The sequence below is a fragment of the Pseudonaja textilis genome, chromosome 7 (assembly GCF_049901715.1).
Source record: "Pseudonaja textilis isolate UNSWEBS1 chromosome 7, rPseTex1.2, whole genome shotgun sequence".
NCBI classification, from domain to species: Eukaryota; Metazoa; Chordata; class Lepidosauria; order Squamata; family Elapidae; genus Pseudonaja; species Pseudonaja textilis.
The window spans coordinates 17,931,772-17,946,267 of NC_141996.1; the positions used below are offsets into that span (position 1 = coordinate 17,931,772).

Consider the following 14,496-nt stretch of genomic DNA (forward strand, 5'->3'; position numbering starts at 1 on the left):
CACTCCCCTGCGCATGCGTACAGAACCACCACCACCCGCACTCTCCTTGCCCCCTGCGCATGTGTGCAGGACCGCCGTGCTCCCCCTGCGCATCCGCACATGTCTCCCGCACATGCCACGCATCCCACGCATGCGTGGCAGATACCTGAAAATCAGCTGGCTGGCGGGAGGCATGTGCACATGCCCAGTGGAACTGAGCTGGGGCGATGGCTCGCGTGCCCACAGAGATGGCTCTGCGTGCCACTTCCGGCACATGTGCCATAGGTTTGCCATCATGGGCTTAGGCTATTCAACTATGGCCAAGAGAATGCAGAATAGTCCTGGCTGTTAATTTAAATCCATGGCTTTATTATCAAGCAGGTATATACACAGATAACACAAATGTTAGTGGTAAGATTGGACACAAAGGATGTAAGAGAAGAACTGCCAGGGCATCTCCAAAGTTCTTTCACCTGGCTGTCTGGCTTCTCCTTCTCCACTTCAAGAGAATCTGAGTTAATAGGAGGGGGGCAGTGCTGCCCCTGATAGTTGAGACCATGGCTGGTCATACAGATAGTTGAGACAATTGTCAAGTGAATTCTGCCCCATTTTGCAACCTGTTTTGTCACAGTTGTTAAGAGAATCACTGCAGTTGCTAGGTGAATCTGGCTTCCCCATTGCCTTTGCTTGTCAGAAAGTTACAAAAGGGGTTCACACGACACACACGCACACACACACCGGACATTGCAATTGTCATAAAAATGAGTCAGTTGCCAAGTGTCTGAATTTTGATCACGTGACCATGGGGATGCTGCAATGACTGTAAGTGTGGAAAAACGGTCATAAGTCACTTTTTTTCAGTGCTGTTGTAGCTTCAAACAATCACTAAACGAACTGCTGTAAATTAAGGACTGCCTGTACAGTAGCAGTGGAGGAAAAGGCATAGCCATGGCGGGATAACGTCCCGTTCCCTTCTGCTTTCCTTCTTCTGTTGTGACTTGTTTTGGGAGCCCTGGAAACATGTGACAAGAGAAATCCCAGGACTTCCTGTATGGATTAAAAAAAGCATGAGAGTAGACAGAATTCAAGTCCCATTCCTCATTAACAGAGGGATACAATCAAGATCAAGGGAAGTACTAATACCACTCTATAAAGCCTTAGTAAGACCACACCTAGAGTACTGCATCCAGTTTTGTTCATCACATTATAAAAAAGATGTTGAGACTCTAGAAAAAGTACAGTGAAGAGCAACCAGGATGATTAGGGGACTGGAGACTTAAACATATGAAGAATGGTTACAGGAACTGGGCTTGGCTAGTCTAGTAAAGAGACATGATAGCAGTCTTCCAATATTTGAGGGGCTGCCACAGAGAGGAGGAAGGGGTCAAGCTATTTTCCAAGGCACTTGAAGGCCAGACAAGGAATAATGGATGGAAACTGAACAAGGAGAGATTTAACCTGGAAATAAGGAGAAACTTTCTGACAGTGAGAACAGTCAATCAATGGAATTGCCCTCAGAAGTTGTGGGAGCACCATCACTTGAGACCTTCAAGAAGAGATTGGACTGCCATTTGTCAGAAATGGTGTAGGGTCTCCCACTTGGACGGTGGGTTGGACTAGATGATCTACAAGGTCCCTTCCAACTCTGATTATCTGTTATCTGTTATTTTCATACAAAGCATGCCCAACCTTTTATAAAAAAAGTTTTGTGAAGTGGTCAGAGTTTCTATCTTTTTCACTGCCTCACAGATGCCCCCGGGTCTGCCCCGGTGCCTTATAGGCTGACTGAAGGTGTCCACTCACCAGTTTGTTCACGCTTGCTTTTAATAGACTGAAGTAAGATAAATGTATATTTTTAAAAAAAATTAATTACTTATTTAGTATAGTTTATACATGATTAACAAGACAATCGTTAATATTAGTGAAAAGAAAAGAAAAATACAAATACAAACCAAGAAAAAACAGAAACAGACTTTTTTTTCTTTAGGATATATGTAATGAAAAGAAGAAAATTCTACTTTGTACTAATGATGTTGGGGAAAAGGTTGATGCTTTGTCTTGGTTAGAGGAAGCTTTAGAAAAAGTCTTTTCAACCACAGCTGGTAATTTTTTTCCTTATCACGTCCCTTAAGGGATGAAAGATATGTATAATCCACTATTTTATATCTGCTATTTAACAAATCACCTTTAAGCCACATCCCTCCACAAGCTTAGTGAAATGAATTTTTCATGTATCTGGTGTCATTTATTGTATTGCTTGTTTAAGGCAATCATAATGTTAAATAAGAAGGTGGGGAGAGGCACAGGGGACAGAGTTAACAGAGCTAAATATTCATGAGGCAAGTTAAATTGAAAATTTAATATCTCTAGTACCACAACTGTGTTGAAAAGGAATGTCGAATTGGAACAAAGCTCTGATCAGTCTTTTCATTACTTCAATTAATCTCTTACATACTTGGCTGTTCTTCTTAGTTCTCACTTCTAAATGGAATATGCAGTTCAAGATGTTTCGAGATGTCATATTTTTTTCAGGCTGAATTCCTAACCATAACTTTTGCTAAGTAGATATTTTTTAATTATAGTCATGAATTGAATTTATCGTTTAATGGATATTTGGGGGAAACATTGTGATTTGAAGGTTGATGCTAACCATTTCCACTGATGAAATGGTTTAAAAATGCTTTCAGTCTCTCGTTTAAGATGAGCCATATTTGATGTTCAAAGGCTCATACAGCCTTGTAAGCATGTTATCCTCATAGTGTAGTTAACTGCCAATAGTTAAAGAGAGAAAAATTAGGAGAGTATTTTAGCCAACCAGATCTCAATTTGCTGTACAATCTGCAGTGGGATTCAAGGTGGCATAGGAGAAAAACTAAAGCTGCATCATGTCCGAGACTGTTTACATATCCACACAATTAAAACCATATCTTGTGGATATTTAGTTTTATAGGGAAGGTGTGAAACAGAAGGCATGTTTCTTGGGTGCTAAGATGACATTGTTTAAAAGAAGCGACCTAGAACATGCCCATCCTATTCTGTCTTGGAGAGAGATGGTCTTACAAACAATCCAGACTTATACATGGAGGTCACGGTACACTCAGAACCAATTGCCCATGCCATTGCATTCTGGATCAGTTACAACTTTTTACAACTGAGAATTTTTCAAGGCTTCCCTATTCAAAACTAATCATGGGAGACCCTCTAATCTCTCTCCCCCCCCCCCCCCAATCTTTGGGACAGAGAAAAAAACTTGATGGCATCACTTGGTCATTTTATTTTATTTTTTATTTTATTTATTTTTATTTGTCAATTGCTTACAAGATAATAGGTATAAGTAAAAACATAGTTATGAATACATGGATACATATAAGAAACATAAAAATAAAATATACAAGAAACAATAGGACAAGGACTGTAGGCATGTTGGTGTGCTTATGCACGCCCCTTACAGACCTCTTAGGAAAGGGGTGAGGTCAATAGTAGACAGTCTAAGGTTAAAGTTTTGGGGGTTTGGGGAAGAAACCACAGAGTCGGGTAGAGTATTCCAGACATTGACCACTCTGTTGCTGAAGTCTTATTTCCTGCAATCAAGTTTGGTGCGATTAACCTTGAGTTTGTATCTATTGTTTGCTCTAGAATATTGTTTCATCTAAGAATAGAGATATATTATCAGACTATTGATGACATCTAACCCCAAACCAAAAAATAAACTTTGTGTAGATGTTAAAGAGGAGTGAGTTGAATGTTGAGCCCAGAACCCCCACATAAAACTGAGAGCTTTGACTAGATCTCTCTTCCCCACCGAGTGATCTAGGATACCACAATCAAAATGATTTTATCAAACCAGTGTTATTAATTGCTCTGGTTCTCTTAGATGCAGATGAGCCATGCTGGCGCAATGGTTAGAGTGCAGTACCGCAGGCTACTTCTGCTGACTGCCAGCTGCCTGCAGTTTGGCAGTTCAAATATCACCAGGCTCAAGGTTGACTCAGCCTTCCATCCTTCCGAGGTGGGTAAAATCAGTACCCATATTTTTGGGGGCAATATGCTGACTCTGTAAACCGCTTAGAGAGGGCTTTAAAGCCCTGTGAAGTGGTATATAAGTCTAAGTGCTATTGCTAAATGCTAGTATCCCGATGGACAACAGATTTAATACCTCCACCCGAACTAGAATAAAACATTATTATGTTCAACTAATTTCTCCAACCTTCAGTCCAAACTTGATCACTTCAGATGCAGTAAGAGCCCAGCTTCACAATTATTAAACAGCATATATTGTTTTTTTAAAAAAAATAATGTTCTGCATTTGTACTGAGACTAGTATGTGAGGACAAATAGGTATTGCTAAACCATAAACCTTAATATATCTAATTAAAAGAACTGTGGTGGCGCAGTGGTTAGAATGCAATGTTGCAGGGTGATTCTGACTATGCCAGCGGTTCATTGACTCATGGTTGACTCAGCCTTCCATCCTTCTGAGGTCGGTGAAATGAGGACACAGATTGTTGGGGGCAATATGCTGACTCTGTAAAACTGCTTGGAGAGGGCTGTAAAGCACTGTTAAGCGATATATAAGTCTAAATGCTATTGCTATTGCTTAAGGGATATTGCTATCTTTAATTAACTTGGGAAAAAAACATACTGAATGCAAAATTAGTCCTTTGTTTGGGCATAGTATTTCAGGTTCATTTAGAGCACTAGTTGGTTCTTAAGTTCTTTGGAAGGATGTTTAACTCAGAAATATACATTATCCTAAAACAAACAAAATAACCTCTTTAAACTATCCAGATTTGCAACCTAAATTTAATATTGTCAAACACCAGAAAGACATAAAGATGGCATTGGATTTATCTGAAAGACTTTCTCTTTTCTGTAAGGCTTGATCTTCACAAGATGTCATATTTCTGCTGTTGTACATAACTGACCTTAGTATTTTGTTTTAACAGGGTTAGTTGCTCTTTTAAGCTGGCTCGATCCCTTGATATACAACATATGGATTGAATCAGTCATTGCTTTGGGGTTCTGTAGCAGAAAAAAAACAGACAAGAGTGTAATAGCAAAGGTGGAAAGAGGAGGAAAAAAATACAAAGAGCTAGTAGTGGCTTAAAGGCTGAATAATATCAGCCATTGAAGGACATTTTAATTTAATTTGCCATAAAGGAGGGAGGGTGTGCGTTGTGTAGAGGTGAATGATGACAATGATGACAGCTTTGACAGCAGCAGTTCCAATAGACAGACAGACAGACAGAAAGAAAGAAAGAAAGAAAGAAAGAAAGAAAGAAAGAAAGAAAGAAAGAAAGAAAGAAAGAAAGAAAGAAAAGGAAGATGAAGTTGAGTGCCTGAAGCAATGAAAAGATAATGCTTTGCTGACCAAGGCTAGGATTAGAGAGTTGCTGCATTATGGATGTAGGTTGTATTTGGTTTAAGTTGAGTAACTTCACTTTTAACCACAAACAAAAGAAGTGTTTGGCTGCCTCCTTTTCAAACATCATTCTGTGCCATGTATGACCTACTTCAGAGGTATCAAATTCAGTTTCATTGGGGGCCTCATCAGGGCCGTGGTTGACTTTGGGGGTGCCAGGGGCCATGGCCAATTGGGTGGGCATGGCCAGCTTGACGCCACTCCCCAAACTGCTGGCATGTTTTCTTCTTCGCATTTGGTAGACTGGGCCAAAGCAACACAGGCCAGTCCCTTACATTTTCCAGGCGCCCCATGGGCAGGAATCGACCAATCGCGGGCCAGATGTGGCCCATGGTCCTTGAGTTTCACACTCCTGACCTAATTGATTTAAGAATTTTTTTAAAAAAAATAAGGATTATTTTCATTGCCTTCAAAACTAAACACTCAAGACAAATAAATAGATTAGAATATACAAAAATACAGAGTATCCACATTAAAATCTTGGCAGTTCTAACTATAAAAGGGTTAGTGGAATAGCAAACAGGTAATGAAAAAGGAATAGATAAACTAAATTCTTTGAAAAATGGGTTAATAGATGTATAATTAATTAAACCAAGTAAAACTAAGCAATGCATAACATATAAAAGACAAAAAAGGCTGACCAGAACGCACAAATCCCTGAACAGAACAGTATCCTTATTCCTTAGTATCAAACTTTAAAAAAAAAAAGGATAACATGTAATTGGGATAAAAATGAAACCTACCAAAACTTTACAGTGTCCTGAAATGTGCATTCTATAGGGTCATAATACAATTGAATTGGAAAAGAATTAATTTATTAATTTATTTAGTAACCATTTAATGATGCCTTCGTGTGTGTGTGTGTGTGTGTGTGTGTGTGTGTGTGAAAGGGAGGGTAGGGATTTTTTTCCCCCTTGGTTAGTCTAAAATAGCTTTGTCCACATTTTGTTTGATTTTAGTTCTTAGGGCATTTGGCTTCATGGTTGTAGAAACCTGAGCGGAGAACATTTTCAGAGCACAACTTGCTGAAAAAGAGACTAGCACATCATGTAATGTATTTTCATTATTCCCACTATGTGCAGCCAATGTTCTGACACTGAGTGAGGAGGAAGTCTTTCTGAGGCTCCACAGAAAGGTCTTTATTAATTAATCTTCATTAGAAATCTTTCTTTGGCCTTGGAAATTAAAATGTACCATGGTAGTTTGCTACCCAGAGTCTTTGATTAGCAGAATAGCAATTCTCAAGAGGCTGTTCGTAAATTCTGCATTATGCTGGCAGACCATAAGAAATCAGTATTTAAACTGCATGAAGTCAGATAACTGCCTAGAAAAGTGCATTAGTTGGTTTTAAATTGAGAGCAACAGGATTAACTAGAGCAGGGATCAGCAACCTGCAGCTCTGGAGCCGCATGTGTCTCTTTCATCCCTCTGCTGTGGCTCCCTGTCGCTGGTCGGCACCACAGTTTTGAGAAGAGCTTCAAGTTAAAGGAGGGGGGAGCACGGCATGCCAGGAGGAGACTCTATGGCAAGGGGCAGGTTTTCTGGTCAGCTCCACAATTGATAGGGTTTTCAGTTAGGACTGGTAGAGGAAAAATGATGCTGCTCTAGGAGGAGACTCTATGGTGGGGGAACTGGATTTCTGATCGGTTCCAGAATTGAATGGGCTTCTGGTTAGGACTTTTGTGACTCTTTGAGTGTTTAAGGTTGCTGACCCCTGAACTAGAGTGACGTTTACTTCTCCCCTCTCCACAAAATGCAGAAATGTCTGTCCATTGAAGGGATGTACCATCTGCAATGTAGGTCCTTCTCTTGTATTTCTATGTAGGGAGTTAGAGCTAGAAGAGGCCATTTAAGGCTATCAAGTCCAATCCTTTTCTCAATATTGGAATCAAATCAATCTAAATAGATGGCTGTCTATTTCAGCATTTCCAATGAAAGGCATCCTATCACTTTTCTGCCTAATTGGTTCTATTATAGAACCAATTTACTGTTAAAATATTTCCTTTCAATTCTCAATTAACTTTCCTGTCACTTAGCTGCATTGTTATGTATCCTATATTCTGGAATGAGAGACAACAGCTCTTGACCTTGTTTTAAGTGCTGTATTTTCCATTGCTTAAAGTATGCTATCCATTCATAAAGTAGCATACTTAAAATATGCTATTCATCCTTAGCTCTTGCTAGTCATTCTCTTTAACTGATCGTCTATCTTACAAGGTACCTGTTGTGGAGACAGAGAACTTATTAAAGGAAGCATACTACTTTAAGAAGATTGAATATAAATCTAAATGCACTGCCTATTAACATACAGCAAAGAAATGTTCTCAGTATGCTTCTGCTGACAAATAACAACTATCTGCCAAGATGAACCACTTTGTGGATCCTATAAGTAACGCTCATGCTCAGTGTATAAACAGGCCAGTGTAACATAGCAAACTGCCTTTTTAAAAAGTAAGCTTTGGATTGTAAACTCAGTGAGATATCTGTGGAAATTATTTCTACATTTGTCTGGAAATCTTTATATTATTTTAATGTAAAACCATTTGGTTCTTAGTTTATTCCTGGCATCTCCAGTTTAAGAAATACTTTAGTAGTTGTAGGTAAGATTTTTCTTCCCTGTTCTCCACATGATACCAAGTTCATTGAGAGAGAAGAGAGTAAAAAAAATGCAACTACGTCATAGCGCATGAAGCCAGGAGTAGTTGGATCTTCTTCAAGGCTCCTCTCATTGCTGCCTTTTGTATAGAATCAAGCTACAGCAGTGGTAGGATTCAAATGTTTGTACGACCGGTTCTGTGGGCGTGGCTTGGTAGGCGTGGCTTGGTGGGCATGGCAGGAGAAGGTTACTGCAAAATCTCCATGCCCTCCCCATCCCACTAACCTGCTTTCCAGCTCCGTTCTCCTGTGCAGGACAACAAAAGAAGACCCAGCTTACCTGAAATATATAGTAAAGACTTGAAATACCTGATTGTAAATGTATTAACAGCGGCTAGGATTGTATTTGCTAAAAACTGGAAAAATGAGAAAACACCATCACAGGAGGAAATCATTAAGAAAATATTGGAATGTGCTGAAATGAGTAGATTGACACTTGAAATTAGAGAACAAGATGATAAACGATTTTATAAAATTTGGGATCTATTCTATCAATGGTTAGACAATAAAATATAGTAATGAAATATGTAGACTCTTAGAAAATAATAAATATATAAAGATGTATTCTTTTCTTATTGTATCTACTTTCTAGATTCTAGGATAGATTTGGGATGATAATATGAACCGTCATAAAACAAATTAAGTAAAATATGATTATTTCATAAAACATGAATGAATAAAAGTATAGTCAAATGATTGATTATTAATGATATTAATGTATTTAAGATTTGATTGAAAATGCGAGAGTATATACAATGTAATTGTAATTGAAGACTACGAAATGGAAACACAAAACAATTTGTAAACCAACCGGCACACTGTATGTATATATATGGAAGATGGCTTGATGTTTTTAGGTTTTGTTCGTTTACGCTTGTTTTAAAAACCAATAAAAAATTTTTTTTAAAAGAAGAAGACCCAGCTGATCAGCTGGGACTCGGGAGGCAGAGAATAGATGGGGGCGGGGCCAGTCAGAGGTGGTATTTGCCGGTTCTCTGAACTACTCAAAATTTCCGCTGCCGGTTCTTCAGAACTGGTCAGAACCTGCTGAATACCACCTCTGAGCTACAGCTCTTGGGGCATCTGTTTTATTTAGGTGATCATTCTGTGACTGGAATCTTCATTGGTCAAAATAATTTTTTCTTAATGTGCGGTTCCTGTTACCTCCTGTATACCTTTCTAGTACAGGTAGTCCTTGACTTACAATAGTTCATTTAATGACAGTTCAAAGTCGCAACCGCACTGAAAAAATGACTTATGGTGATTTTTCACACTTAAGACCACGCAGGTTCTCTATGATCACATGATCAAAATTCAGACGCTAGGCAACTGACTCATATTTATGACAGTTGCAGTATCCTGGGGCCATGTGATCACATTTTGTGACATTCTGAACAAGCAAAGTCAATAAACTTAACAACTCCAGTGATTCACTTAACCACTGTGGCAAAAAAGGTTGCAAAATGGGGCAAAATTCACTTTATAACTATGTTGCTTAGCAACGGAAATCTTGGGCTCAGTTATGGTTGTAAGTCAAGGACTATCTACACACTCTTGCCCCCAGGCATAAACACACATTCTTGCCCACCCCAATGGATGTTTAGTTCTTCCTTTCATTTTTTTCTTTCGCCAAACATGGTCTTCTTTTCAGCCCCCGTAACTGGGAATAATTAAAACACAGACTGGTCTCTTCAGTACATATTTAATTATTTAAGAAATGAGTTTGGATTGGCCACCCTCACAAAAACAGTTCTCAAAAGCCTAAATTTATTCTGATGGAATTGATTGCCTAGGAGAGTTCAGAGAAAGAGTGATACCTAAATGTGATTGCTCATTTTAAAGATACTTGCAATGAGTCAGGCATCAGTTTTAAATGCAGCCTATTTTATATACCGAATCTGTTATGCTTTCTTATTAGTGTTTTTAATCACTAATCTTATTATGAACAGATGCCCTATTTGCAATTTCAATCAACTGAAATTCTCCTTGGTTTAAAATCCATTCATGTGACAGAAATAATTGGCTGAATTGCAAATTGCATAAGAAATTGTATTTTAATTAACATGATTTAAGTCTCTCTCTCTCTCTCTCTCTCTCCTCTCTCTCTCTCTCTCTCTCTCTTTTTCCCTCTCCGTCTTTCTCTCTCTCTCTCTTTCTCCCTCTCCGTCTCTCTCTCTCTCTCTCACACACACACACACACCATTCATCCATCCATCTGTGGAGTGGTGAGTGGGGTTTGCTTCAAAAATATTTTGCCTTATATCAAAATCCAGAGCAAACTTCATTCTAAATCTGTAGTTTCCAATGGTATGTGATTTTTTAAAATCCATCTTTTTGTCAGAAATCAGAATAATAAATTTAGAGTTTGGTTCAGCTTGATGATGATGATAAAGATGTTATCCATTCAGTCATGTCCGACTCTTAGTGATTCTATGGGCTAGATCTCTTCATATCTTTCAATCTTGCAGTAAAGTTCAGCTTACTGGTGATTAAATTGAATGTTATGAGGCTGAACAAGCTGCCCAAGATCACTAAATGAAATTGACTGGCCCAAAGCTGTCCGTTCTTTTTGGTTGCTTTGGATTAAATTCTGGAATGTCCTGTCACTCCACACCAGAGGTTTCCAAACTTGGCAACTTTAAGATTTGTGGACTTGAACTCCCAGAATTCCTCAGCCAGCATAGCATAGCTATGAAGTCTACAAGTCTTAAAGTTGCCAAGTTTGGCGACCCCCTGCTCCAGACTGTTGGCCAAGTTGGTACAATGAACATTGACATCTAAGACAGTGGAGAGAAGGCTCTTCTAGCCTGGGTAACATAAGAAAATAAAACTCACAGGTATCTAAGATAAAGGGTCTGTTTATGTGCTTTATTCTTTGAAGACTTCGCTTACTTGTTTATTTATCAACACATTTAAAGAACTTATATGACCTTCTATTTCATGCAGTGATCTTAGTGGTTCACAAAAACTAGTTATTTTGGATTGTTGTATGCCACACAGAGTCTCTTTTTTTTAAGATGGGCAGCTATACAAATTTTATTAATAATTAAATAAATTAAAAACAATGGAATAAAAAAAAGAACAACTAGACACCAGACTCAGCCCCACCCTAACCAAATGCTTGGGAGCAGAGCGAGGTCTTCATGGTTTTCTGGAAAAGCTAAAAAGACTCTGAATTTTGTGTAGGAAACTGTTCTAGAGGGTTGGGGTGACTACAGAGAAGGTGCACTGCCAAGATCCTATCAAATGACAGTATTTAAGGGGAGGGCATCTAGTTGTATGGACAGATACTGTACGGGAGAGGTCATCCCACATATACTGTGCAGAAATGGCATATCCAAAAACTATACTGATAGACCATTAAGACAGAATCCAAGCAGAATCTTATCCCAAATACAAACAGTCAAAGGTAGTATATGGCCAAGTTTTCATTCACATTGTGGTTGAGATAGTCAAATTCATATTTTGATCCCATGTTAAAGATAAGGTAGCAATTCATAAGGGCTTCCTTTCTCATGTCATTTGCTTGATTTGTTTGATTGCATATCATTTTAAATGTTACCAGGTCGCAAGTAGCTCTGGGGAGATCTATCATGACTTCAAATATTCACTGGTCATTAAGGGAGGACTACCTGTATTATGTGAATCTAGTCCCTGAAATTTATAAAGAATTTAAGATGCTGGAATAGAAGTGGGAAGATCATGGTCCAGCCCTGAAGATGTTATGGAGTAAAGTAATAAACCAGTTCTGTAGCACGACACTAATATTTAACCATGGTAACTCACTACAGATTTCCTAATAGGAAAAAAATTAGACTATAAATCTAATAAATATTGCCACCTATGGTTAAACTAACCATGGCTTCATGGGATGTATAAATTAAATAATTGTGTTTGAGCTCATATGAATTTTGTCAGTCTACTTAAAATATGATTAGGCTTAGAAAAAGTAAGGGACAGGGTTGCTATCAATCACCTCCAATGTGAGAGTCAAGATATTTTTCAGTGCATTTGATAGGGACCATGGCAGGGAGGCACAGTTGCATTCATTGTCTGCTCATTAATTTCTCAGAGATACTTATGTCTTACTCTGAGAATAGATTTCTCAATTAGATTGGCCATAGGTTATTCCAGCATGTCTCTCCTTTAATTCTGGCAATGACTTGTACGCCCTCCTGCCCTGCCCATTCATTGGCTCTGCTTGATAGAAACTGATTTATGTTTTCCAATGACTTGCATAAGGATAAAATTTTCTTCCAGCTGGACCTATGCATATCTTATCATTTCATCCATAAGCAGTTTACTCAGGCATAGTTTGATAATTGCTTGAGAACCTCTTGCGAAGTCATCAATACAGAACAATAAAATAAAATCTGTGAATTGGATCTAGGTTTACCCATGTGGAAATCAGGGCAATTCAATCTATCTTTGACTCGATGTATCTAAAGATATCAACAGTCCGATTGCTTCTTATCAATAAATATGAGGTTCTGGATTTATATATGTATTGTTCGCTGATTATTGTACCTTCTGTTTGTTACTTTGGTTTAATAGCTAGATAAAAGAGCCAGGAAGGCAGAGCATATGGTTGGTGCACCTGCAGTCCTTCCGTAGAACATGGAGGTCCAATTTTATCTAGCTTGACACACGTAGCAAAAATGTGAAAAATGTAAAACGTATATAATAAACATTTTCTTTTAAATTAATGTACAAATAGCAGATTTTTCCCGTTAAAAGATGCTGCTGTTTCTGCCTGCGCAACAATAAACTTTTTTTTAAAGGAAAGTGAGGTAGAAGGAAAGGGAAGAGAATCACCTTTTGAAAAACAGGGAGAGAACGAGCCATTGTCATAACACGATAGGCAGCCCCAAGCCAGAATTTCCATCCTAAAGTCCAAGTGAAACATTTTCAGTCCAGCATTAATTTCAAATGATGGGAAATTCTCAGGTCTTCTCTTGGTAAAAACTAGCCATCTTTAGATGCAGAAGGTCTGGGGGCTGTTCTTTCAGGTCCTGCCTTTTGGTCACCAAGGTGCTGGATCAAATATGTCTTTAATCTGATCTAGGAGAGTTGAACTACTTTCCTGTTTCTCAACTTCAGCAACTTTAAGTAGTGTGGAGTTCAATTCCCAGAATTCCCGAGCCAGGGAATGGATCTATACTATATGAGTATAGTTGTTAGAAGAGATTCAACATGATGGCATTTCCCATTAATTCTGTAAATCACACTATTTCTGGGTAGTATACATGTGTTGATTGTAGTCAATAAATAATTGGGGATATTGAACTCACCAGGGATGGTGGATAAATGATATATTTTCCTGGGTCAATTCATTTTCTTCCTGCTTTATTTCTAAGCATTTGTTATTTTAAAAACTTATTACTGCAGCCTGAGATCATTTCTTAATTTAGGTTTTGAATTTTCCAAGCTTAATTTCTCTTTGCACATCATTACCATGTTTGTCTCTAATTTGTAATTAAACATTTTCTCATTTAAATCTAGTTATTTTCCTATATGAGTTTGATTGGCTTAAATTCCAACAGTAAAAGAATGATTTATTTCTACAGCAAACGTGGAATGGATAAGCGGCGATTGGATGGAAGCAAATCAGCAGTGGAAACACCACAAAAGAAGAAGAAGAAGATGAAAGTTAACCAAGAGGACTCTTTTCTACCATTAGATACAGGTCTTTCCCTTGCAGAAGATGAAGCATTAGTATTACAATTGCTCAACAATTAAACCTCTTTTTCCACTGTTGGCAATGTTATTCCAGTTATTTTTGTTGTTATTAAACAAAGACAAGGATAGATGAATGCCAAAAATATTCATGTGTTAACAACTGAAAGTACAGATTCTCTGATGTGTGCCTGTAGTTCATAGGTGTACTCTGTTATGAAAGTTGTAAGTGTCTTTATCTGTCAGATCTTTCAATAGTTATTTTTTCTAAGATGCCAGGAGGTGTTTTTTTTTAAAAATATATATATATACAATAATTCTTTGTACAGAAAGCTATGAATAACCCAGGAGGATAACTCAGTCTCATCTTGGGGTAAATTTTATAAGGTAAAATGACCAAAATTGAATGGATACCCATAGAAATATTTTAAATATTATTTATGTCAAAGAATACATTTTTTTTCCAAAATAAAATGAAAAAAGGTTTGACTTCAATTTTCCTTAAAGCATTTACATGATATTCCCAATGTTGATATAAATTTTCCTTGCTTTTGCTTTCTAGTCAACTATCAATAAATCAAGATACTAATAATTCTGTATATCATTTCTTCTTACGGGATATTTCCAGATTTTTTTTTCCTTCAAGCACTCAGTTTCAATCACTAAATAACATTCCAACAGCGTACATTTTTCACCATTGTTAGCAGGAAAAAAATATGCAGGTTGAAATGTGTTCCACAGGAGAGTAAAGCTCAGCTTCTGCT

The 14,496-nt window shown here is 37.8% G+C and overlaps 1 protein-coding gene across 1 annotated transcript in view; it reads left to right on the forward strand.

The window, feature by feature from the left end:
* DDX10 (DEAD-box helicase 10) overlaps positions 1-14,227 on the forward strand; it is a 159,250-nt gene extending 145,023 nt beyond the window's left edge. Inside the window, exon 18 of the mRNA XM_026721030.2 lies at positions 13,624-14,227. Coding sequence (XP_026576815.1) covers positions 13,624-13,795 — 172 coding nt within the window. The 3' untranslated portion in view covers positions 13,796-14,227. The remainder of the gene's footprint in view (positions 1-13,623) is intronic.
* Positions 14,228-14,496: the final 269 nt, after the last annotated feature.